Source organism: Somniosus microcephalus, unplaced genomic scaffold (assembly GCF_052327205.1).
Source record: "Somniosus microcephalus isolate GS21.2 unplaced genomic scaffold, FLI_Smic_1.0 unresolved_chr7, whole genome shotgun sequence".
In the NCBI taxonomy this organism is placed as follows: domain Eukaryota; kingdom Metazoa; phylum Chordata; class Chondrichthyes; order Squaliformes; family Somniosidae; genus Somniosus; species Somniosus microcephalus.
In genome coordinates, this window is record NW_028225185.1 from 30133961 (window position 1) to 30159013 (window position 25053).

General features: G+C 50.7%; 1 protein-coding gene across 1 annotated transcript in view; it reads right to left on the bottom strand.

The window, feature by feature from the left end:
• The window catches only part of LOC147086716 (GRIP1-associated protein 1-like), a 124206-nt gene extending 99436 nt beyond the window's left edge, over positions 1 to 24770 (bottom strand). The window contains exons 1-6 of the mRNA XM_085978308.1: positions 24614 to 24770; positions 13576 to 13642; positions 12082 to 12143; positions 6575 to 6601; positions 1729 to 1836; positions 416 to 563 (exon numbers count right to left, since the gene is read on the bottom strand). Coding sequence (XP_085834434.1) covers positions 416 to 563; positions 1729 to 1836; positions 6575 to 6601; positions 12082 to 12143; positions 13576 to 13642; positions 24614 to 24655 — 454 coding nt within the window. The 5' untranslated portion in view covers positions 24656 to 24770. The remainder of the gene's footprint in view (positions 1 to 415; positions 564 to 1728; positions 1837 to 6574; positions 6602 to 12081; positions 12144 to 13575; positions 13643 to 24613) is intronic.
• Positions 24771 to 25053: the final 283 nt, after the last annotated feature.

The window sequence follows — 25053 nt, forward strand, 5'->3', positions numbered from 1 at the left end:
TTAGATACAGAGTAAAGCTCCTTCTACACTGTCCCCATCAAATACTCCCAGGGCAGGTACAGCACGGGGTTAGATACAGAGTAAAGCTCCCTCTACACTGTCCCATCAAACACTCCCAGGGCAGGTACAGCACGGGTTAGATACAGAGTAAAGCTCAGTCTACACTGTCCCATCAAACACTCCCAGGGCAGGTACAGCACGGGGTTAGATACAGAGTAAAGCTCCCTCTACACTGTCCCATCAAACACTCCCAGGGCAGGTACAGCATGGGTTAGATACAGAGTAAAGCTCCCTCTACACTGTCCCCATCAAACACTCCCAGGGCAGGTACAGCACAGGTTAGATACAGAGTAAAGGCACCCCAACAGCAAGGCGAAAAACATTGGAGAGCACATTTCTGAGAGAGAGAGATTACCTGCCATGTTTTTCTGTAGAGCTGTATTCGCAGCCTGCAGTCTCAATAGCTCCCCATCGACTGGGGACAGAGACGTGGGGTCGGACACAGGTGCCCCTTCTTTCAACCGCTTGTTCTCTGCCTCCAGCTCCTCAATCTGTGAGCAGAGCTAAAGGGGAAGAGGAGAGGCAGAGTCAGAAACTAATTGAAGTCTCACTTCTACTGCGCGTAGCCCTGCACAACCCAATCCGGGGAGAGGGGGGGGGTGTAGAGGGGAGCCTTTCAGCACCAGGCCCAGCTCCCACACCAGGGTACTGACCCTTCAGTACCACGGAGAGCTCCAATGGGGCCCCAGAATAAACGACGAGTGCAGAGCTTATGATACAATGAAATGTCCCAAGTGCCCCACCTACCCACTTTGTTCCCATGCCCCTCAATGCTTCTTGACCCCATTTAGACTGACCGTCCCCGGCAACGTGTTCCGTAAGAACACAAGAAATAGGAGGAGTCGGCCATACGGCCCCGCGAGCCTGCTCCGCCATTCAACAAGATCACGGCTGATCTTCAACCTCAACTCCACTTTCCCGCCCCAATCCCTCGATTCCCCTCGAATCCAAAAATCTCTCGATCTCAGCCTTGAATAGACTCAACGACTGAGCCTCCACTGCCCTCTGGGGCAGAGAATTCCAAAGATTCACCGCCCTCTGAGTGAAGAAATTCCTCCTCATCTCTGTCCTAAATGGCTTACCCCTTATCCTTAGACTGTGACCCCTGGTTCTGGACTCCCCCGCCATCGGGAACATCCTTCCTGCATCTAGTCTGTCTAGTCCTGTTAGAATTTTATAAGTTTCAATGAGATCCCCTCTCATTCTTCTAAACTCCAGCGAGTATAAGCCCAATCGACCCAATCTCTCCTCATACGTCATTCCTGCCATCCCAGGTATCAGTCTGGTGAATCTTCGCTGCACTCCCTCCATGGCAAGAACATCCTTCCTCAGACAAGGTGACCAAAACTGCACACAATACTCTGGGTGTGGTCTCACCAAGGCCCTGTACAACTGCAGCAAGACATCCTTGCTCCTGTACTCAAACCCTCTCGCTACGAAGGCCAACATACCATTTGCCTTCTTAGCCGCCTGCATGCAAGGTACAGCAAGCAATAAGGAAGGCAAAAGGCATGTCTACCCGATCTCTCCTCATAGGACAACCCTCGCATCCCAGGGATCAATTCGGAGCACCCTTGTGCCACACACTCGCCACCGGATTTACCCGCGGGCGAAGCCAGGCCCCGGTTCTGACCCGCGTGGCGGACGGGGGGACGGGGGGCTGGTTACCTTGGAGAGCTCCTGCATGAGCGTGGTGTTCTGAAGGCGGAAGTCGTCCTCCTGGCTGTGTAGCTTGCCCTGGAGCATCTCATTCTCGTTCAGCAAGGCGTCCACTTCCTGCCGGTAAGAACACAACAAAAAACACACAGAGGTACAAACGCCTTCGGGCGATTTGATCGGCCACCCAATCGCGGACAGACACGAACCATTCTAGGGGCACGGTATCGCAGAGAGGCTGTGTTACTGGGCTAGCAAGCCAGAGGCCTGGACTAATGATCCTGGGGACGCAAGTTCAAATCCCACCACGGCAGCTGGGGAATTTAAATTCAGTTAATTAAATTAACCTGGAATTAAAAAGCTAGGGTCAGTAATGGTGACCATGAAACTATGGGATTGTCGTAAAAACCCATCTGGTTCACTAATGTCCTTTTTAGGGAAGGAAATCTATCGTCCTTTTTAGGGAAGGAAATCTAGCGCCCTTACCCGGTCTGGCCGGTACGTGACTCCAGACCCACAGCAATGTGGTTGACTCTTAACTGCCCCCAGAAATGGCCAAGCAAGACACTTGGTTGCATAACCAAGGGCAGCACGGTGGCAGTGGTTAGCACTGTTGCCTCATAGCGCCAGGGACCCGGGTTCGAATCCGGCCTCGGGTGACTGTCTGTGTGGAGTTTGCACATTCTCCCCGTGTTTGCGTGGGTTTCCTCCGGGTGCTCCGGTTTCCTCCCACAGTCCAAAGATGTGCGGGTTAGGTTGATTGGCTATGATAAATTGACCCTTAGTGTTAGGGGGATTAAATACGTGGGGTTACGGGGATAGGGTGGGATATGTGTTGGTGTAGGGGTTACGGGGATCGGGTGGGATATGTGTCGGTGCAGGCTCGATGGGCTGAAATGGTCTCTATCTGCACTGTGGGGTTTCTGTGATTCTTCGATAAGGTGGCTCACCACCACCTTCTCAAGGGCAACTGGGGACAGGCAATAAATGCCGGCCTTGCCAGTGACGCCCACATCCCGTGAATTTTTTTTTTTTTTTTTTTATAAACGATACCAGGAGGTCCCTAAGCACAACCGAGACCACCACAGGCGCAAGTAGAAACGCAGGTACAACAGAAGACGCTGGAAAAACTCAGCAGGCCAGGGCAACACCCGCGGAGAGAGAAACAAAGTCAACGTTTCGGGTCGAAACCCTTCGTCAGAACTGAGAAAAAAAGGCAGGAAATGAAACAAAAGGCCAGTTTGGGGGCTGGGAAATGGGGGAGGGGATGAAAGGAGAGACATTAAGAGATAATCAAGGCGAGACGAGATGGTAATAGGACAGGTAAAGAAACAAACAATGGCTCGAGATGAAGTGTGAAATGCGCTGGCAGAGTGAGAGACAGTTGCCATGTGGGAGAGAGGGAAAAAAGGGGAAAGTCACAAACCAAAAGTGGGGATAAAAAATATAAAAATATAATAGGGGCCGGGGTTATGATCTGAAATTGCTGAACTCGATATTGAGTCCAGAAGGTTGTAAAGTGCCTAACCGGAAGATGAGGTGCTGTTCCTCGAGCTTACGCTGAGCTTCCGTGGAACAATGCAAGAGGCCGCGGACGGTGCGGTCCGAGTGGGAATGGAGCGGAGAATTAAAGTGACAGGCGACCGAAAGCTCGGGGTCCACCCTTATGGACAGAACGGAGGTGTTCCGCAAAGCGGTATCTACTTGCTCTCAAAGAAATCATTGTGGACTTCAGGAAGTCTAAAGGCGGAAGTCACACCCCCATCCACATCAATGGGGCTGTGGTGGAAAGGGTGGACAGCTTTAAGTTCCTCGGAGTCCACATGACGGAAGACCTCTCCTGGTCACTCAACACCTCCTCTCTAGTGAAGAAGGCCCAGCAGCGCCTATATTTCCTAAGGAGGCTGAAGGGATGTAACCTGTCACCCCTGATCCTCTCTAACTTTTACCGCTGCACTATAGAAAGCATCCTGACAAACTGTATCACAGTGTGGTATGGTAGCTGTAGCTACTATGACCGGAAAGCCCTGCAGCGGGTAGTCAAAACTGCCCAACGCATTACCGGCACCCGGCTACCGACCATAGAGCACATATACCAGAAACGCTGTTTACGGAGGTCACGGTCCATCATCAAAGACCCTACCCACCCCAGCCACAGTCTGTTCACCCTCCTGCCATCTGGGAGACGCTACAGATGCATTCGCACCCGTACGACCAGATTTAGGAACAGCTTCTTTCCCAGGGCTGTCATCCTACTGAACTCCACAAATAAACTCTAAAGCCTGCTCATCTGCCAATGCACTTTATTATGGTTATGTTTATGTTAATGTATTACAAGCCAAATGTATGTTGAATGTTTAAATGTCTTAATCTAAATGTAAACTCTCGGGAGCCGCAAGCCTACATTTCGTTGTACTGCACTTGTGCACTAACAATGACAATAAAAGTTGATTTGATTTTGATTTGATTTGAAGTAGAAACACAGGTACTTGGCCATCGGTGAGCTACATGGACCATGTACAGCAGGCACCTCAAAGCACTGGAGAGGCACCACCAACGCTGCCTCCGCAAGATCCTGCAAATCCATTGGCAGGATAGGCGCACCAACGTCAGTGTTCTCGCTCAGGCCAACATCCCCAGCATCGAAGCTTTGATCACGCTCGATCAGCTCCGATGGACGGGCCACATCGTCCGCATGCCCGATACGAGACTCCCGAAACAAGCGCTCTACTCGGAGCTCCGACACGGCAAGAGAGCCCCAGGTGGGAAGAGGAAACACTTCAAGGACCACCCTCAAAGCCTCCTTGGAAAAAGTGCAACATCCCCCACCGACACCTGGGAATCCCTGGCCCAAGACCGCACAAAGTGGAGGAGAAGCATCCGGGAAGGTGCCGAACACCTCGAGTCTCTTCGCCGGGAGCAAGCACAAACAGCGGAAGGAGCGCACGTCAACCCAAGCACCCCACCCACCCGCCCCTTCAACCACCGTCTGCCCCACCTGTGACAGAGACTGTAGGTCCCGCATTGGACTCATCAGTCACCTGAGAACTCATTTTTAATGTGGAAGCAAGTCGTCCTCGGTTCCGAGGGACTGCCTAAGAAGAAAGAACATTTACACAACATGTCTGGATGTACACACACACACATATGTAGAGCTACACAGACATGCACGCACACGTACAGCTAAATGCACATAACATGTCTAAACACATACACACTGGTATGTGTAAAGCTACACAGACACACATGTATCCACAGCCACAAGCACACTCACGGAGACACCAGACAAAACAGGGAAAAGTGTACTCGTGCGCCAATGTTCCAGCTGTGCCTCAGTGACCAGCACACTCGCCTCCGAGTCAGAAGGTTGTGGGTTCAAGTCCCACTCCAGGGACTTGAGCACATAAAGCTAGGCTGACACTCCCAGTGCGGTACTGTTAAACCGAGGCCCCGTCTGCCCTCTCGGGTGGATGTAAAAGATCCCACGGCCACTATTGGAAGAAGAGCAGGGGGGAGTTCTCCCCGGTGTCCTGGGGCCAATATTTATCCCTCAACCAACATCACTAAAAACAGATGATCTGGTCATTATCACGTTGCTGTCTGTGGGAGCTTGCTGTGCGGAAATTGGCTGCCGCGTTTCCCACATTACAACACTTCAAAAAAAGCACTTCATTGGCTGTGAAGGGCTTTGGGACGTCCTGAGGTCGTGAAAGGTGCTATAGAAATGCGAGGCTTTCCTTCTTTCTAATTGTTTTTTTGGGTGCGTGCGGCCCATTCAAACCTCCGTGCGTGCGCCGTTTTTCCAATCGCGAGCCGGCTGCGGGGTGGGGAATCTCCAGACCGCCGCGCGCCTTAGCACAGTCTGGCGGCCGTAGTCTTTGAAGAGCAGGAACCCAAACTTATTGAAGGCTTATACGATAGCAAAATACTGCGGAGGCTGGAAATCCGAAATGACAACAGAAAATGCGGGAAAAACTCAGCGGGCCAGGGCAACATCCGTGGAGAGAGAAACAGAGTTAACGTTTCGGGTCGAAACCCTTCGTCAGAACTGGAAAAAAAAGCAGGAAATGGAGCAGATTTCAAAGCAAGTTTAGGGGCTGGGAAAAGGGGGGAGGGGATGAAAGAACAAAACGGAAGGTCAGTGATAGGATAGAAAGCAGGAGAGATTAAGAGATATTCAAGGCAAGAGGAGGTGGTAATCTTCTTCTTCTTCTTCTTAGGCAGTCCCTCGGAACCGAGGATGACTTGCCTCCACACTAACAATGAGTTCTCAGGTGACTGCTGAGTCCGATGCGGGACCGACAGTCTCTGTCACAGGTGGGGCAGACGGTGGTTGAAGGGGCGGGTGGGTGTGGGGTGCTTGGGTTGACGTGCGTTCCTTGCGCTTGGCTTCCGCTTGCTCCCGGCGAAGAGACTCGAGGTGTTCGGCGCCTTCCCGGATGCTTCTCCTCCACTTTGTGCGGTCTTGGGCCAGGGATTCCCAGGTGTTGGTGGGAATGTTATACTTTTTCAAGGAAGCGTTGAGGGTGGTCCTTGAAGCGTTTCCTCTGCCCACCTGGGGGCTCTCTCGCCGTGCCGGAGCTCCGAGTAGAGCGTTCGTTTCGGGAGTCTCGTATCGGGCGCGCGGACGATGTGACCCGTCCATCGGAGCTGATCAAGCGTGGTCTGAGCTTCGATGCTTGGGGATGGGTAGTGGGACAGGTTAAGAAACAAAGAATGGCTCTAGATGGAGTGTGAATTGCGCTTGCAGAGTGAGAGACAGCTGCCATGTCGGAGAGAAGAAAAAATATATTATATATATGTGTGATAGGGGCCGAGGTTATGGTCTGAAATTGTTAGAACGCTATTGAATGCTTACCTGTGCTTTCTTGCTTTTAGTTATAGCCTGAGGGAACGGGGAGGGGGGGGGGTAGGGAGAGAGAAAAAATAATTTTAGTGCAAGCAACACAGTTAAACGAGCAGAGAGAACGCGAGGCATGCAAACGGGTAACGGGCTTGCGTGGATTGTCCCTTTTCCATTGCTGTAAAGACAAGACATTAACGCGTTGAACAGGTCACAGTCCGTGCCGCCTCTGTTAACACTTCACACACACGCGCACACACACACGCACGTCCATCTCGGAGGAGCACAGCAAGCTCAGAGAGTCGAACCGGAAGTTCGAGAGCAGGCTCTCCTGGTCCATTATAAAAGATGGTGTGGAGATGCCGGAGTTGGACTGGGGTGGACAAATGTAAGAGGTCACACAACACCAGGTTATAGTCCAACAGCTTTATTTGAAATCACAAGCTTTCGGAGCGCTGCTCCTTCGTCAGGTGAAGTGGAGAAATGCATAAAGACACAGCTTATATAGTCAGAGAATCATGTCAGATGTTTACAGGTAATGTTGGGCCTCAACCGGGATCTTGGGTTCATGTCACGCTACATGTAACCCCACCTGACGCAGGGCCATCCAGACTAGAGTCGTCGTTGGCTTGTTCTCTCTACACAGATGCGGCCAGACCTGCTGTGATTTCCAGCAAAAAAAAAGTTTTTTGTCTGTTTTTTTGTTTTTCCATACAGACCCCAGCATCTACAACATTTGACCCCTTGTGACCCCACCTCATTGCTCTTTGATGGAATGTTTTCCTGACTGACCTGTTTGGACACCATTCGCACCGTTGATTGCTGCGATTATCTCTCTGCCGAGGTGTGATAAATGGCAGTTAGAAAGATTACCTGTAAACATCTGACATGATTCACTGACTATATAAGCTGTGTCTTTATGCATTTCTCCACTTCACCTGACGAAGGAGCAGCGCTCCGAAAGCTTGTGACTTCAAATAAAGCTGTTGGACTATAACCTGGTGTTGTGTGACTTCTTACATAATAAAAGATGCAATAGCAGAGCACTTGGAAAACAGTGACAGGATCGGACAAAGTCAACATGGATTCACAAAAGGTAAATCGTGCTTCACTAATCTACTGGAATTTTTTGAGGATGTAACTGGTAAAATAGATAAGGGAGAACCAGTGGATGTGGTGTATTTGGACTTTCAGAAGGCTTTCGATAAGGTCCCGCATAAGAGATTAGCGTGTAAAGTTAAGGCACATGGGATTGGGGGCAAGGTACTGACTTGGATAGAGAACTGGTTGGCAGACAGGAAGCAAAGAGTTGGAATAAACGGGTCTTTTTCCGAGTGGCAGGCAGTGACTAGTGGGGTACCGCAGGGATCGGTCCTAGGACCCCAGCTATTCACAATATATATTAATGATCTAGACGAGGGAACTAGATGTAATATCTCCAAGTTTGCAGACGAGACAAAGCTGGGTGGGCGTGTGTGCTGTGAGGAGGATGCCGAGAAACTCCAGTATGATTTGGACAGGTTGGGTGATTGGGCAGAAGCATGGCAGATGCAGTATAATGTGGATAAATGCGAGGTTATCCACTTTGGTGGCAAAAACAGGAAGGCAGATTATTATCTGAATGGCAATAGATTGGGAGAAGGGGAAGTGCAACGAGACCTGGGTGTCCTTGTGCACCAGTCATAGAAGGTAAGCATGCAGGTGCAGCAGGCGGTTAAGAAGGCAAATGGTATGTTGGCCTTCGTAGCGAGAGGGTTCGAGTACAGGAACAAGGATGTCTTGCTGCAGTTGTACAGGGCCTTGGCGAGACCACACCTGGAGTATTGTGTGCAGTTTTGGTTGCCTTATCTGAGGAAGGATGTTCTTGCCATGGAAGGAGTGCAGCGAAGATTCACCAGACTGATACCTGGGATGGCAGGAATGATGTATGAGGAGAGATTGGGTCGATTGGGCTTATACTCACTGGAGTTTAGAAGAATGAGAGGGGATCTCATTGAAACTTATAAAATTCTAACAGGACTAGACAGACTTGATGCAGGAAGGATGTTCCCGATGGTCGGGGAGTCCAGAACCAGGGGTCACAGTCTAAGGATAAGGGGTAAGCCATTTAGGACAGAGATGAGGAGGAATTTCTTCACCCAGAGAGTGGTGAACCTGTGGAATTCTCTACCACACAAGGCAGTTGAGGCCAATTCATTAAATATATTCAAGAAGGAGTTGGATATATTTCTTGAGGCTAAAGGGATCAAGGGATATGGGGAGAAGGCAGGGACAGGGTACTGAATTTGGATGATCAGCCATGATCTCATTAAATGGCGGAGCAGGCTCGAGGGGCCGAATGGCTGACTCCTGCTCCTATCTTCTATGTTTTATCAGACACTCTTAACTCGCGCAAACTCCAGATTACACAGAATGTACAGCACAACACAGGCCATTCGGCCCCTCTGCTGCGTGCCGGTGTTCCTGCTCCACACCAGCCTCCTCCCGCCCCCTCTTCATCTCACCCCATCACCCCATCCTTCGATTCCTTTCTCCCTCATGTGTTTATCCAGCTTCCCCTTAAATGCATCTCCGCTATTCGCCTCGACCACTCCCTGTGGTAGCGAGTTCCACATTCTCACCACTCTCTGAGTGAAGAAGTTTCTAGAACATAAGAAATAGGAGCAGGAATAGGCCACTCGGCCCCTCGAGCCTGCTCCGCCATTCAATAAGATCAGGGCTGATCTTGGGCTCAAAGCCACTTCCCCGCCCGCTCCCCATAACCCTTCACTCCCTTATCTTGCAAAAATCCCCTAACCCTAGCTCCACCTTCAATGTATTTAATGACCCAGCCTCCACGGCTCTCTGGGGCAGAGAATTCCACAGATTTACGACCCTCAGAGAAGAAATTCCTCCTCATCTCAGTTCTAAAAGGGCGACCCTTTATTCTGAGACTGTGCCCCCGAGTTCTAGATTTCCCCACGAGGGGAAACATCCTCTCTGCATCTACCCTGTCGAGCCCCCTCAGTATCTTATATGTTTCAATAAGATCCCCTCTCATTCTTCTAAACTCCAATGAGTATCGGCCCAGCCTGCACAACCTTTCCTCATAAGTTAAACCCCCTCATCTCTGGAATTAACCTCGTGAATCGTCTCTGAACTGCCTCCAATGCAAGTATATCCTTCCTTCAATAAGGAGACCAAAACTGTACGCAGTACTCCAGGTATGGTCTCACCAATACCCTGTACAGTTGTAGCAGGACTTCCCTGCTTTTATACTCCAACCCCCTCGAAATAAAGGCCAATATTTCATTTGCCTTTTGATTGCAGGTACACTATCCCTTATCCGAAAGCCTTGGGATCAGCTGAGTTTCGGTTTTCGGAATTTTTCGGATTTCAGAAGGTATTATTATAAGACTGGGAAATTTGTATTTAATATAAATTTTTTAAGTTCAGGCTACCTCTTGCGACTGTTCCGTGTCTCATTCCCCTTCCTGCTTCTCTGGAAAGCCGGATATCGGCTGACTCCTACTAAGCTGGCCCGCAAATCAGGTCGGGGGTCGGGTCGGGTGGGAGAAAAGAATATCGGACGGGCCGCGGTTCGGGTCGGAGGGGGGGGGGGGGGTCGGGTCGCGGGGGAGAAGAGAATATCGGACGGGCTGCGGTTCGGGTCGGGTCGGGTCGGGGGGAGAAAAGAATATCGGACGGGCCGCTGCAGCTATCGGACGGGCCGCTGTATTGTTGGGTTCACTCTCCCGGTACCTCCTTCACACTGCCCGGCTCGGCCTGCAATCTCCTACCCAGGAGGGAACTCTGTGACCCTCTGCCCTGCTCAGCTAAGTCGTGCGCCACTCTGGTCATGTCGTGCGCACGACTTACGCTGAACGAAAAAACTTTCGGTTTTTAGAGGTTTCCGGTTTTCAGAAGTTCGGATAAAGGATAGTCTACCTGTACTTGCTGTACCTGCATGCTAACTTTTTGTGTTTCATGCACAAGGACCCCCAGGTCCCTCTGAACTGTAGCATTTTGTAATCTCTCTCCATTTAAATAATAGTTTGCTTTTTTATTGTTCCTGCCAAAGTGGATAACCTTGCACTTTCCCACATTATACTCCATCTGCCAAATGTTTGCCCACTCACCTAGCCTGTCTCTATCCCTTTGCAGATTCTGTGTCCTCCTCACAACTTGCTTTCCCACCCATCTTTGTATCATCCGCAAACTCGGCTACATTACACTCAGTCCCTTCATCCAAGTCATTAATGTAGATTGTACATAGTTGAGGCCCCAGCACCGATCCCTGTGGCACCCCACTAGTTACCGCTTGCTAACCAGAAAATGACCCATTTATCCCGACTCTCTGCTTTCTGTTAGTTAGCCAATTCTCTATCCATGCTAATATATTACCCCCAACTCCGTGAGCTCTTATCTTATGCAGTAACCTTTTATGTGTTACCTTAATGAATGCCTTCTGGAAATCCAAATAAAATTCTCCTGAATTCCCAATTACAGGAAACTTTGTGCTATCCGGAGGTGAGCTATCCGGCAATCTGGAGCCACCGGCAAAAATCAGCAGCCGTTTTTTATGCTTTTTGTTTGTTTTTTTTGCTTTGTTTGAACAGTCAAGCTGTGCAAGGTCTGTAGCTATAGCAACAGCTTTAGCTACAGAGCTTGCAGGCCACACCCGAGTGTTTAGAAACTGTTGCTAAGCAACAGTGTTTGTTATCAAATACGGAGATAAGAATCTCAGTATCTCTCAACATTAACTCTGGAGAGTACGGCAGTTTTGAGGCAACGGCAGCAGCTCGGTCCCGTGGGTGCCGGATAGCACAAAGTTTCCTGTAAATTTACTACAGGAAACTTTCTGATATCCGGCACTGACGGGACCGAGCTGGTGCCGTAACATCAAAAGTGCCGGACATACCAGTGTTAATGTTTAAAACATACAGAGCTGAGAAGCTCCGTGTGAATCAACAAACCCTGTTGCTTAGCAACAGCTTCAAAACAGTCAGCTGCAGCTGCAAGCGTCTGTAGCTGAAGCTGTTGCTATAGCTACAGACCTTGCAGTGCCTGACTGGGGGAAAAAAAAGCAACGAGAACTAAAAAAACTTATAGAAAACGGCTCCTGATTTTTGCCGTTAGATCGAGTATTCCGGACATATAACCTCCGGATAAACCAAAGTTTCCTGTAGTGACTGTCTTCTATTGATGGCCCCTAGTTCTGGTCTCCCTCACAAGTGGAAACATCTTCTCTACGTCTACCCTATCGAAACCCCTTCATAATCTTAAAGATCTCGATCGGGTCGCCCCTCAGCCTTCTCTTTTCTAGAGAAAAGAGCCCCAGCCTGTTCAGTCCATCCTGATAGAACCTCTCAGTTCTGGTATCGTCCCTTGAAATCTTCATTGCACCTCCTCCAGTGACTCGACACTCTTTTTAGTGTGGTACGGATACGAGAACCACTTGTCTCCTCTCGCCACCCCACGACCCCCAAATGCCGCTTGTGCTGCCCAGCCCGGGGTCTGGGTCCCGGTAGGCAGGTCCTTACCTTCTGGGCCTTCGCCAGATCCTTCTCAACACTGGAAGATTTCTGCCGCAGGGAGGTCAATTCTGCACAGCAAGAGAGAGAGGCAGGTTCAAATCGAGCCGGGGTTTCCACTGTCCCAGCGCTCTCGGGGTCCCGCATCCAACACTGTCCCCATCAAACACTCCCAGGGCAGGTACAGCACGGGGTTAGATACAGAGTAAAGCTCCCTCTACACTGTCCCATCAAACACTCCCAGGGCAGGTACAGCACGGGTTAGATAGAGAGTAAAGCTCCCTCTACACTGTCCCCATCAAACACTCCCAGGGCAGGTACAGCACGGGTTAGATACAGAGTAAAGCTCCCTCTACACTGTCCCATCAAACACTCCCAGGGCAGGTACAGCACGGGTTAGATAGAGAGAAAAGCTCCCTCTACACTGTCCCCATCAAACACTCCCAGGGCAGGTACAGCACGGGTTAGATACAGAGTAAAGCTCCCTCTACACTGTCCCCATCAAACACTCCCAGGGCAGGTACAGCACGGGTTAGATACAGAGTAAAGCTCCCTCTACACTGTCCCCATCAAACACTCCCAGGGCAGGTACAGCACGGGTTAGATACAGAGTAAAGCTCCCTCTACACTGTCCCCATCAAACACTCCCAGGGTAGGTACAGCACGGGGTTAGATACAGAGTAAAGCTCCCTCTACACTGTCCCATCAAACACTCCCAGGGCAGGTACAGCACGGGTTAGATACAGAGTAAAGCTCCCTCTACACTGTCCCCATCAAACACTCCCAGGGCAGGTACAGCACGGGTTAGATACAGAGTAAAGCTCCCTCTACACTGTCCCCATCAAACACTCCCAGGGTAGGTACAGCACAGGATAGATACAGAGTAAAGCTCCCTCTACACTGTCCCATCAAACACTCCCAGGGCAGGTACAGCACGGGTTAGATACAGAGTAAAGCTCCCTCTACACTGTCCCCATCAAACACTCCCAGGGCAGGTACAGCACGGGGTTAGATACAGAGTAAAGCTCCCTCTACACTGTCCCATCAAACACTCCCAGGGCAGGTACAGCACGGGTTAGATACAGAGTAAAGCTCCCTCTACACTGTCCCCATCAAACGCTCCCAGGGCAGGTACAGCACGGGTTAGATACAGAGTAAAGCTCCCTCTACACTGTCCCCATCAAACACTCCCAGGGTAGGTACAGCACGGGATAGATACAGAGTAAAGCTCCCTCTACACTGTCCCATCAAACACTCCCAGTGCAGGTACAGCACGGGTTAGATACAGAGTAAAGCTCCCTCGACACTGTCCCCATCAAACACTCCCAGGGCAGGTACAGCACGGGGTTAGATACAGAGTAAAGCTCCCTCTACACTGTCCCCATCAAACACTCCCAGGGCAGGTACAGCACGGGGTTAGATACAGAGTAAAGCTCCCTCTACACTGTCCCATCAAACACTCTTCCATTCCTTCGTGTCCCCATCCCCACTCCTATCCCTTACCTGCACTCTGCTTCCGGAGGTCATCTGAGAGCTGGTAGTTCTGGCTCCTCAGCTCCAGTAAATGAGCCTGTGACGTGGGTTTGGGAAGAGAGACAGAGATTATGATTAACATTAGTTATTACATTGCATATTAAATAATTCTTGGAATTAACTTACATTGATAAATCACCTTTCACCACCTCAGGACGTCCCAAAGCGCTTTACACCCAATGAAGGACTTTTTTTGAAGTGTGGCCACTGTTGTAATGTAGGAAATTCAGCAGCCAATTTGCGCACAGCAAGCTCCCACAAACAGCAATGTGATAATGACCGGATCATCTGTTTTAGTGATGTTGGTTGAGGGATAAATATTGGCCCCAGGACACCGGGGAGAACTCCCCCCTGCTCTTCTTCCAATAGTGGCCGTGGGATCTTTTACATCCACCCGAGAGGGCAGACGGGGCCTCGGTTTAACGTCTCATCTGAAAGGCGGCACCTTATGTACCATATACAGGATTATGGGGCAGAGAGACCGGGGATGATGGGAGTTGTTCACCGTGGAGCAGAAAAAGATTCAAGAGGAGATTTAAGAGGTGCTCAAAACTGTGACGGCTTTTGATCGCTTAGATAAGGACCTGTAGCTGTGGGAGCTCAGCCGTTCTTGCCCAGATCATCGTGTCCAGTAAATCCCGTCCGTTTCCTTCTCTTACCGCCGCCTCCCCCCCCGCCCCCGGTCCCTCCCTCTCCCGACGGCACTGGCTTTTGCTGGGGTTCAGTTGCTTGGTGGTGCTAACCCTCCCTGGGGCACCTTGCCTCAAGACACAGCCCTTCGCACGGGAGCCTGGTCAGTGAGCACCAGCAGGGTGTTTGACTGTGTGTTTCTGAGAGGGGAGGGTGGCGGGGGGTGGACGGTATGGGAAAAGGGAGCAGGAACCTTTGCTGGAAAGTGTGGCCGTTGGCTGAGGACACAGTCGGGCGACGGCCGTGACGCCCTCAGTGAATGAACAGCCTCCCAGATCTGCAGCGCCCGGTGCTTTTCAGGACCAGGCTCGGCCGCGACGCCCGACACAGTTGAATAGCCGGCCGGCCACTCACATTGAAAAATAGGAGCAGGAGTCGGCCATTCGAGCCTGCTCCGCCATTCAATATGATCATGGCTGATCCTCTATCTCAATACCATATTCCCGCTCTCTCCCCATACCCCTGGATGCCTTTTGTGTCTAGAAATCTATCCATCTCCTTCTTAAATATATTCAGTGACTTGGCCTCCACAGCCTTCTGTGGTAGAGAATTCCACAGGTTCACCACCCTCTGAGTGAAGACATTTCTCCTCATCTCAGTCCTAAATGTCCTACCCCGTATCCTGAGACTGTGACCCCTCGTTCTCGACCCCCCCCCCCCCCAAACCAGGGGAAACACCCTCCCTGCATCCAGTCTGTCTAGCCCGGTCAGAATTTTATACGTTTCAATGAGATCCCCTCTCATTCTTCTAAACTCTAGTGAATACAGGCCGAGTCGACCCAATCTCTCCTCATACGACAGTCCTGCCATCCCAGGAATCAGTCTGGTGAACCTTCGCTGCACTCCCTCTACGGCAAGTATATCCTTTCTTAGGTAAGGAGACCAAAACTGCACACATTACTCCAGGTGTGGTCTCACCAAGGCCCTGTATAACTGTAGTAAGACATCCTTGCTCCTGTACTCAAACCCTCTCGCTATGAAGGCCAACATACCATTTGCCTTCCTAACCGCTTGCTGCACCTGCATGCTTACCTTCAGCGACTGGTGCACAAGGACGGGATCTGGATGAGGCAGCAGCCCTCCACAAAATGCGAGAGTTGGCTAACTTTGAGAGCGGCAAAGAACTGGGGGTTAGGAATCAATGGGTCGGGAGGCAACTTTAAAACCATCTTTCACTGTCCGGAGTGCGAGGATGGGGGGATGGGAGGGGGGGGGCAGTCGTCAGAAAGAGGTGCAAAAAAGTAGAACATAACCCGGAGTTGCGGTGATTTCTGTTTATTACCCAGCACTTCTCGGATGAAATGTTAAACCGAGGCCCGCCCAGTTTGTGCGCAATTTGGCGGCCGCGTTTCCTACATTATAACAGGTACTGACTTGGATAGAGAACTGGTTGGCAGACAGGAAGCAAAGAGTTGGAATAAACGGGTCTTTTTCCGAGTGGCAGGCAGTGACTAGTGGGGTACCGCAGGGATCGGTCCTTGGACCCCAGCTATTCACAATATATATTAATGATCTAGACGAGGGAACTAGATGTAATATCTCCAAGTTTGCAGACGACACAAAGCTGGGTGGGCGTGTGTGCTGTGAGGAGGATGCCGAGACACTCCAGTATGATTTGGACAGGTTGGGCGATTGGGCAGATGCAGCATAATGTGGATAAATGTGAGGTTATCCACTTTGGTGGCAAATACAGGAAGGCAGATTATCTGAACAGCAATAGATTGGGAGAAGGGGAAGTGCAACGAGACCTGGGTGTCCTTGAGCACCAGTCGCTGAAGGTAAGCATGCAGGTGCAGCAGGCGGTTAAGAAGGCAAATGGTATGTTGGCCTTCATAGCGAGAGGATTCGAGTACAGGAACAAGGATGTCTTGCTGCAGTTGTACAGGGCCTTGGTGAGACCACACCTTGAGTATTGTGTGCAGTTTTGGTCGCCTTATCTGAGGAAGGATGTTCTTGCCATGGAAGGAGTTCAGCGAAGATTCACCAGACTGATACCTGGGATGGCAGGAATGACGTATGAGGAGAGATTGGGTCGATTGGGCTTATACTCGCTGGAGTTTAGAAGAATGAGAGGGGATCTCATTGAAACTTATAAAATTCTAACAGGACTAGACAGACTAGATGCAGGAAGGATGTTCCCGATGGTCGGGGAGTCCAGAACCAGGGGTCACAGTCTAAGGATAAGGGGTAAGCCATTTAGGACTGAGATGAGGAGGAATTTCTTCACCCAGAGAGTGGTGAACCTGTGGAATTCTCTACCACACAAGGCAGTTGAGGCCAATTCATTAAATATATTCAAGAAGGAGTTGGATATATTTCTTAAGGCTAAAGGGATCAAGGGATATGGGGAGAAAGCAGGGACAGGGTACTGAGTTTGGATGATCAGCCATGATCTCATTAAATGGCGGAGCAGGCTCGAGGGGCCGAATGGCCGACTCCTGCTCCTATCGTCTATGTTTCTATGTGACTGCAGTTGAATAGTCCTTCATTGGCTGTGAAGCGCTTTGGGACGTCCTGAGGTGGTGAAAGGCACTGGAGGAGTGCGTTTCTTTGTTTTACTGGCTCCCCCCCCCCTCACTCTTCCGACAGGTGAACGGTGCCTGTAAATATGACGGTGCCGGATCTGGGCAGCAACATACACCAACACCTCGGGCCTGCCATTGCCCCTCCCACAACCTGGACTCCACCCACTGTGCACACATGTTCAATCGCCGAGTTAATGTTTACCAGAGCACACATTCACGGCAAGTTGATCGGAATATGACTTCCCTCCCGCCCTCTCGCTAAACCTGCTGCTCCATAAAGGGGGCAAGGGTCAACTTAACCGCCTGGGTGAGCCCATGAACTAAAGTCGGACGGGTTCCACAAAGGGTGGGACATCCACTCCACCTGTTTACGTCTGAGCAGTGAGGCTTAAAAATCACCGCCCTTCCTCCAATCCAGGTCTCCGTGGCCCTCAATTAACAGCACCAGTAGAACAAACAGCGAGACAAATGGACATGTTTTTGCGGGCTGGACGAGGAAGGGATGTTGGCCAGAACTCCCTTCTAGAACCATAGAAGATAGGAGCAGGAGTCGGCCATTCGGCCCCTCGAGCCTGCTCCGCCATTCAATGAGATCATGGCTGATCATCCAAATTCAGTACCCTGTCCCTGCCTTCTCCCCATATCCCTTGATCCCTTTAGCCTTAAGAAATATATCCAACTCCTTCTTGAATATATTTAATGAATTGGCCTCAACTGCCTTCTGTGGTAAAGAATTCCACAGGTTCACCACTCTGAGTGAAGAAATTCCTCCTCATCTCAGTCCTAAATGGCTTACCCCTTATCCTTAGACTGTGACCCCTGGTTCTGGACTCCCCCGCCATCGGGAACATCCTTCCTGCATCTAGTCTGTCCAGTCCTGTTAGAATTTTATAAGTTTCACTGAGATCCCCTCTCATGCTTCAAAACTCCAGCGAGTATAAGCCCAATCGACCCAATCTCTCCTCATACGTCATTCCTGCCATCCCAGGTATCAGCCTGGTGAATCTTCGCTGCACTCTCTCCATGGCAAGAACATCCTTCCTCCGATAAGGCGACCAAAACTGCCTTATGGTCCCAATATGGTCATGAAATCATTTCTATCCACTGTAAAGTTCTTCAGGGAGTCTTTAATAATATTTTAACGCCTGTTTGTTTCCACTCCTCCCTCTCCTGCAAGCTTGTGAGGGTAGCAGAGCAGGAGGGCGAGGAATCACCTTGACCAATTACACAAGAACACAAGAATTCGGAGCAGGAGGAGGCCATTCAGCCCCTCGAGCCTGTTACATTAGGAACAGGAGGAGGCCATTCAGCCCCTCGAGCCTGTTACATTAGGAACAGGAGGAGGCCATTCAGCCCCCCTCGAGCCTGTTACACAGGAACAGGAGGAGGCCATTCAGCCCCTCGAGCCTGTTACATTAGGAACAGGAGGAGGCCATTCAGCCCCTCGAGCCTGTTACATTAGGAACAGGAGGAGGCCGTTCAGCCCCATGAGCCTGTTACATTAGGAACAGGAGGAGGCCATTCAGCCCCTCGAGCCTGTTACATTCGGAACAGGAGGAGGCCATTCAGCCCCCTCGAGCCTGTTACATTAGGAACAGGAGGAGGCCGTTCAGCCCCCTCGAGCCTGTTACATTAGTAACAGGAGGAGGCCATTCAGCCCCTTGAGCCTGTTACATTAGGAACAGGAGGAGGCCATTCAGCCCCTCGAGCCTGTTACATTAGGAACAGGAGGAGGCCGTTCAGTCCCTCGAGCCTGTTACATTAGGAACAGGAGGAGGCCGTTCAGCCCCCTCGAGCCTGTTACATTCGGAACAGGAGGAGGCCGTTCAGCCCCCTCGAGCCTGTTACATTAGGAACAGGAGGAGGCCGTTCAGCCCCCTCGAGCCTGTTACATTAGTAACAGGAGGAGGCCATTCAGCCCCTTGAGCCTGTTACATTAGGAACAGGAGGAGGCCATTCAGCCTCTCGAGCCTGTTACATTAGGAACAGGAGGAGGCCGTTCAGTCCCTCGAGCCTGTTACATTAGGAACAGGAGGAGGCCGTTCAGCCCCCTCGAGCCTGTTACATTAGGAACAGGAGGAGGCCGTTCAGCCCCTCGAGCCTGTTACATTAGGAACAGGAGGAGGCCATTCAGCCCCTCGAGCCTGTTACATTAGGAACAGGAGGAGGCCGTTCAGTCCCTCGAGCCTGTTACATTAGGAACAGGAGGAGGCCGTTCAGCCCCCTCGAGCCTGTTACATTAGGAACAGGAGGAGGCCGTTCAGCCCCTCGAGCCTGTTACATTAGGAACAGGAGGAGGCCATTCAGCCCCCTCGAGCCTGTTACATTCGGAACAGGAGGAGGCCGTTCAGCCCCCTCGAGCCTGTTACATTAGGAACAGGAGGAGGCCGTTCAGCCCCTCGAGCCTGTTACATTAGGAACAGGAGGAGGCCGTTCAGCCCCCTCGAGCCTGTTACATTAGGAACAGGAAGAGGCCGTTCAGCCCCTCGAGCCTGTTACATTAGGAACAGGAGGAGGCCATTCAGCCCCTCGAGCCTGTTACATTAGGAACAGGAGGAGGCCGTTCAGCCCCCTCGAGCCTGTTACATTAGGAACAGGAGGAGGCCGTTCAGCCCCTCGAGCTGGTTACATTAGGAACAGGAGGAGGCCGTTCAGCCCCTCAAACCTGTTCCGCCATTCAATGAGATCATGGCTGATCTGTGTCCTAACTCCCTCTCCCCGCCTTTGCCCCATATCCCTTTGGTTATCAAAAATCGATCAATCTCAGATTTAAAATGAACAATTGACCCCCCGGCATCAATTGCCGTTTGCGGAAGAGAGTTCCAAACTTCTACCACCCTTTGTGTGTCGAAGTGTTTCCTAACTTCACTCCTGAAAGGTCTGGCTCTAATTTTTAGACTCTGCCCCCGAGTCCTGGACTCCCCAACCAGCGAAAATAGTTTCTCTCTCTCCACCCTATCAGTTCCCCTTAATATCTTGAAAACTTCGATCAGATCGACCCCTTAACCTTCTAAATTCCAGGGAATACAACCCTAGTTTGTGTAATCGCTCCTCGTAACTTAACCCTTGGAGTCCAGGTAACATTCTGGTAAACCTATCGATCTCGGCCTTGAATAGACTCAACGACTGAGCCTCCACAGCCCTCTGGGGCAGAGAATTCCAAAGATTCACCGCCCTCTGAGTGAAGAAATTCCTCCTCATCTCAGTCCTGAATGGCCGACCCCTTATCCTGAGACTGTGACCCCTGGTTCGAGACTCTCCAGCCAGGGGGGAAACAGCCTCTCAGCATCGACCCTGTCAATCCCCCTCAGAATCTTATATATTTCAATGTGATCACCTCTCATTCTTCTAAACTCCAGAGAGTATCGGCCCATTCTACTCAATCTCTCCTCATAGGACAAACCCCCTCATCCCAGGAATCAGTCTAGTGAACCTTCGTTGCACCGCCTCCAAGGCAAGTATATCCTTCCTCAGATAAGGAGACCAGAACTGTGCAGAGTGCTCCAGGTGTGGTCTCACCAAGGCCCTGTGCAATTGCACCAAAACTTGGCTGCTCCGTGTCCTAACTCGCACCAAGTCCCATTCACACATCACCCCTGTGCTCGCTGACCTACAGTGGCTCCTAGTCCGGCAATGTCTCGATTTAAAAATTCTCATCCTTGTTTTCAAATCCCTCCATGGCCTCCTCGCCCCTCCCTATCTCTGTAACCTCCTCCAGCCCCACAATCACAGCCCCCCACCCCCCCCCCCCCACCACCTCCGAGATATCTGCGCTCCTCTAATTCAGCCCTCTAGAGCATCCCTGATTATAATCGCTCAACCATTGGCGGCCGTGCCTTCTGTTGCCTGGGCCCCAAGCTCTGGAATTCCCTCCCTAAACCTCTCCACCTCGCTACCTCTCTCTCCTCCTTTAAGACGCTCCTTACAACCGACCTCTTTGACCAAGCTTTTGGTCACCTGCCCTAATGTCTCCTTATGTGGCTCGGTGTCAATTTTTTTTGTCTTAAAATACTGTGCAGCACCTTGGGACGTTTTGCTACGTTAAAGATGCCGGATAAATACAAGTTGTTGTTAATCTTTTAACGTTATAGCGTTAATCTTTTAACGTAAATTTTTTAACAAATCTGTTAATCTTTTAATGTAAATCTGTAAATCTTTTAATGTAAATCTTTTAATGTGGATGTTTACCGCTGGATCTTTGATGCTGTTTAATGCTGGATGTCTGATGCTGGGTGGGCGTGTGTGCTGCGAGGAGGATGCCGAGAAACTCCAGTATGATTTGGACAGGTTGGGTGATTGGGCAGAAGCATGGCAGATGCAGTATAATGTGGATAAATGCGAGGTTATCCACTTTGGTGGCAAAAACAGGAAGGCAGATTATTATCCGAACGGCAATAGATTGGGAAAAGGGGAAGTGCAACGAGACCTGGGTGTCCTTGTGCACCAGTCGTTGAAGGTAAGCATGCAGGTGCAGCAGGCGGTTAAGAAGGGAAATGGTATGTTGGCCTTCGTAGCGAGAGGATTCGAGTACAGGAGCAAGGGTGTCTTGCTGCAGTTGTACAGGGCCTTGGTGAGATCACACCTTGAGTATTGTGTGCAGTTTTGGTCGCCTTATCTGAGGAAGGATGTTCTTGCCATGGAGGGAGTGCAGCGAAGATTCACCAGACTGATACCTGAGATGGCAGGAATGACGTATGAGGAGAGATTGGGTCGATTGGGCTTATATTCGCTGGAGTTTAGAAGAATGAGAGGGGATCTCATTGAAACGTATAAAATTCTAACAGGACTAGACAGACTAGATGCAGGAAGGATGTTCCCGATGGTCGGAGAGTCCAGAACCAGGGGTCACAGTCTAAGGATAAGGGGTAAGCCATTTAGGACTGAGATGAGGAGGAATTTGTTCACCCAGAGAGTGGTGAACCTGTGGAATTCTCTACCACAGAAGGCAGTGGAGGCCAATTCATTAAATATATTCAAGAAGGAGTTCGATATATTTCTTGAAGCTAAAGGGATCAAGGGATATGGGGAGAAGGCAGGGACAGGGTACTGAATTTGGATGATCGGCCATGATCTCATTAAATGGAGGAGCAGGCTCGAGGGGCCGAATGGCCTACTCCTGCTCCTATCTTCTGTGTTTTATCAGACACTCTTAACTCGCGCAAACTCCAGATTACACAGAATGTACAGCACAAAACAGGCCATTCGGCCCAACTGCTCCGTACCGGTGTTAATGCTCCACACAAGTCTCCTCCCGCCCCCTCTTCATCTCACCCCATCACCATATCCTTCGATTCCTTTCTCCCTCATGTGTTTATCCAGCTTCCCCTTAAATGCATCGACGCAATTCGCCTCGACCACTCCCTGTGGCAGCGAGTTCCACATTCTCACCACTCTCTGGGTGAAGAAGTTTCTAGAACATAAGAACATGAGAAACAGGAGCAGGAATTGGCCACTTGGCCCCTCGAGCCTGCTCCGCCATTCAATAAGATCATGGCTGATCTCGGGCTCAAAGCCACTTCCCCGCCCGCTCCCCATAACCCTTCACGCCCTTATCTTGCAAAAATCTGTCTATCTCCACCTTAAATGTATTTAATGACCCAGCCTCCACGGCTCTCTGTAAATCTTTCAATGTAAACCTTTTAATGTGGATGTTTACCGCTGGATCTTTGATGCTGTTTAATGCTGGGTGTCTGATCCTGTTTAATGCTGGGTGTCTGATCCTGTTTACCGCTGGATCTTTGATGCTGTTTAATGCTGGGTGTCTGATCCTGTTTAATGCTGGGTGTCTGATCCTGTTTAATGCTGGGTGTCCGATCCTGTTTAATGCTGGGTGTCCGATCCTGTTTAATGCTGGGTGTCCGATCCTGTTTAATGCTGGGTGTCTGATCCTGTTTAATGCTGGGTGTCTGATGCTGTTTAATGCTGGGTGTCTGATCCTGTTTAATGCTGGGTGTCTGATCCTGTTTAATGCTGGGTGTCTGATCCTGTTTAATGCTGGGTGTCCGATGCTGTTTAATGCTGGGTGTCCGATCCTGTTTAATGCTGGGTGTCCGATCCTGTTTAATGCTGGGTGTCCGACGCTGTTTAATGCTGGGTGTCCGATCCTGTTTAATGCTGGGTGTCTGATCCTGTTTAATGCTGGGTGTCCGATGCTGTTTAATGCTGGGTGTCCGATGCTGTTTAATGCTGGGTGTCCGACGCTGTTTAATGCTGGGTGTCTGATGCTGTTTAATGCTGGGTGTCTGATCCTGTTTAATGCTGGGTGTCTGATGCTGGGTGTCCGATGCTGTTTAATGTGGGTGTCCGATGCTGTTTAATGCTGGGTGTCCGATCCTGTTTAATGCTGGGTGTCTGACGCTGTTTAATGCTGGGTGTCCGATGCTGTTTAATGCTGGGTGTCCGATGCTGTTTAATGCTGGGTGTCCGATCCTGTTTAATGCTGGGTGTCTGATGCTGTTTAATGCTGGGTGTCCGATCCTGTTTAATGCTGGGTGTCCGATCCGGTTTAATGCTGGGTGTCTGATGCTGTTTAATGCTGGGTGTCCGATGCTGTTTAATGCTGGGTGTCCGATCCTGTTTAATGCTGGGTGTCCGATCCTGTTTAATGCTGGGTGTCCGACGCTGTTTAATGCTGGGTGTCCGACGCTGTTTAATGCTGGGTGTCCGACGCTGTTTAATGCTGGGTGTCCGATCCTGTTTAATGCTGGGTGTCCGATCCTGTTTAATGCTGGGTGTCCGATCCTGTTTAATGCTGGGTGTCCGATCCTGTTTAATGCTGGGTGTCTGACGCTGTTTAATGCTGGGTGTCTGACGCTGTTTAATGCTGGGTGTCCGATGCCCTGTTTAATGCTGGGTGTCTGATCCTGTTTAATGCTGGGTGTCCGATGCCCTGTTTAATGCTGGGTGTCTGATCCTGTTTAATGCTGGGTGTCTGATCCTGTTTAATGCTGGGTGTCTGACGCTGTTTAATGCTGGGTGTCTGATCCTGTTTAATGCTGGGTGTCTGATCCTGTTTAATGCTGGGTGTCTGACGCTGTTTAATGCTGGGTGTCTGATCCTGTTTAATGCTGGGTGTCCGATCCCGTTTAATGCTGGGTGTCTCATCCTGTTTAATGCTGGGTGTCTGACGCTGTTTAATGCTGGGTGTCTGATCCTGTTTAATGCTGGGTGTCCGATGCTGTTTAATGCTGGGTGTCCGATCCTGTTTAATGCTGGGTGTCCGATGCTGTTTAATGCTGGGTGTCTGATGCTGTTTAATGCTGGTTGTCTGACGCTGTTTAATGCTGGGTGTCCGATCCTGTTTAATGCTGGGTGTCCGATGCTGTTTAATGCTGGGTGTCTCATCCTGTTTAATGCTGGGTGTCTGATCCTGTTTAATGCTGGGTGTCTGATGCTGTTTAATGCTGGGTGTCTGACGCTGTTTACTGCTGTTTGATGTTTGTGTATCATTATAAACACACAAAAACAAAGTGCAGGTTGATCAGGATTTCCTGTTCTTGGGCCACATTTGCAGTCTCTCCTGAAAAAAAAATCGATGAGGGGGAAACAAATACAATTTGAATTAAAACATAATAATAAGGAGGGAGGGAGTCACCCATTCAAGGTGGTGTGGGGATTAAGAAACCGCAGCCGGCGCAGGGCCACCTTCCCCCGAGCTGGAGCCGCTACTCGAGGCCGGGGTCCGGTCCGCGGCCTAGCGCCCCAGAGCGGGGCCTGGGAGTGAATCAAGGCGATCGGCTCCACTGGACGGGGGTGGAAAAGGGAACCGCCTTCGCTTGGGACCCGCCGCTCACCTGCATCCGCTGGAACTCCTCCTCGGACAGAGCCTGCGCCATCTTGCAGCTTGTGGTGCGGGCATCCGCCGACAACCGCAATATTAAACCGCCCCGCCGCCTCTTAAAACGAGGGGGATAAAATTCGCCCGCCCGCCTGTGTTTCGACCTTTCCAAAAAAAAGAGAAACGATAAAACAAACGGCGGCTCGCTGGCCGCCCGGCTGAGGACACGCCCCCTTTTTCTTTCTCCCGGCCGACGCGTATTCCGCGCTGCTGCGCCTTTAATGACGTTTTAAAGGGGAAGGCGCCCAACGCTGCCGACCCCACCCACTCCCTCTTAAAAGGGCCAAGACCCCTTGCCAGCTTCCCACTTGCCATCTTTTGGGAAAGGCACTGCGTGTGGATGCTGGTCAGTCTGAGTTGGTGGGTTTGCGGCTTGGCACCCCCCCCCCCCCCACC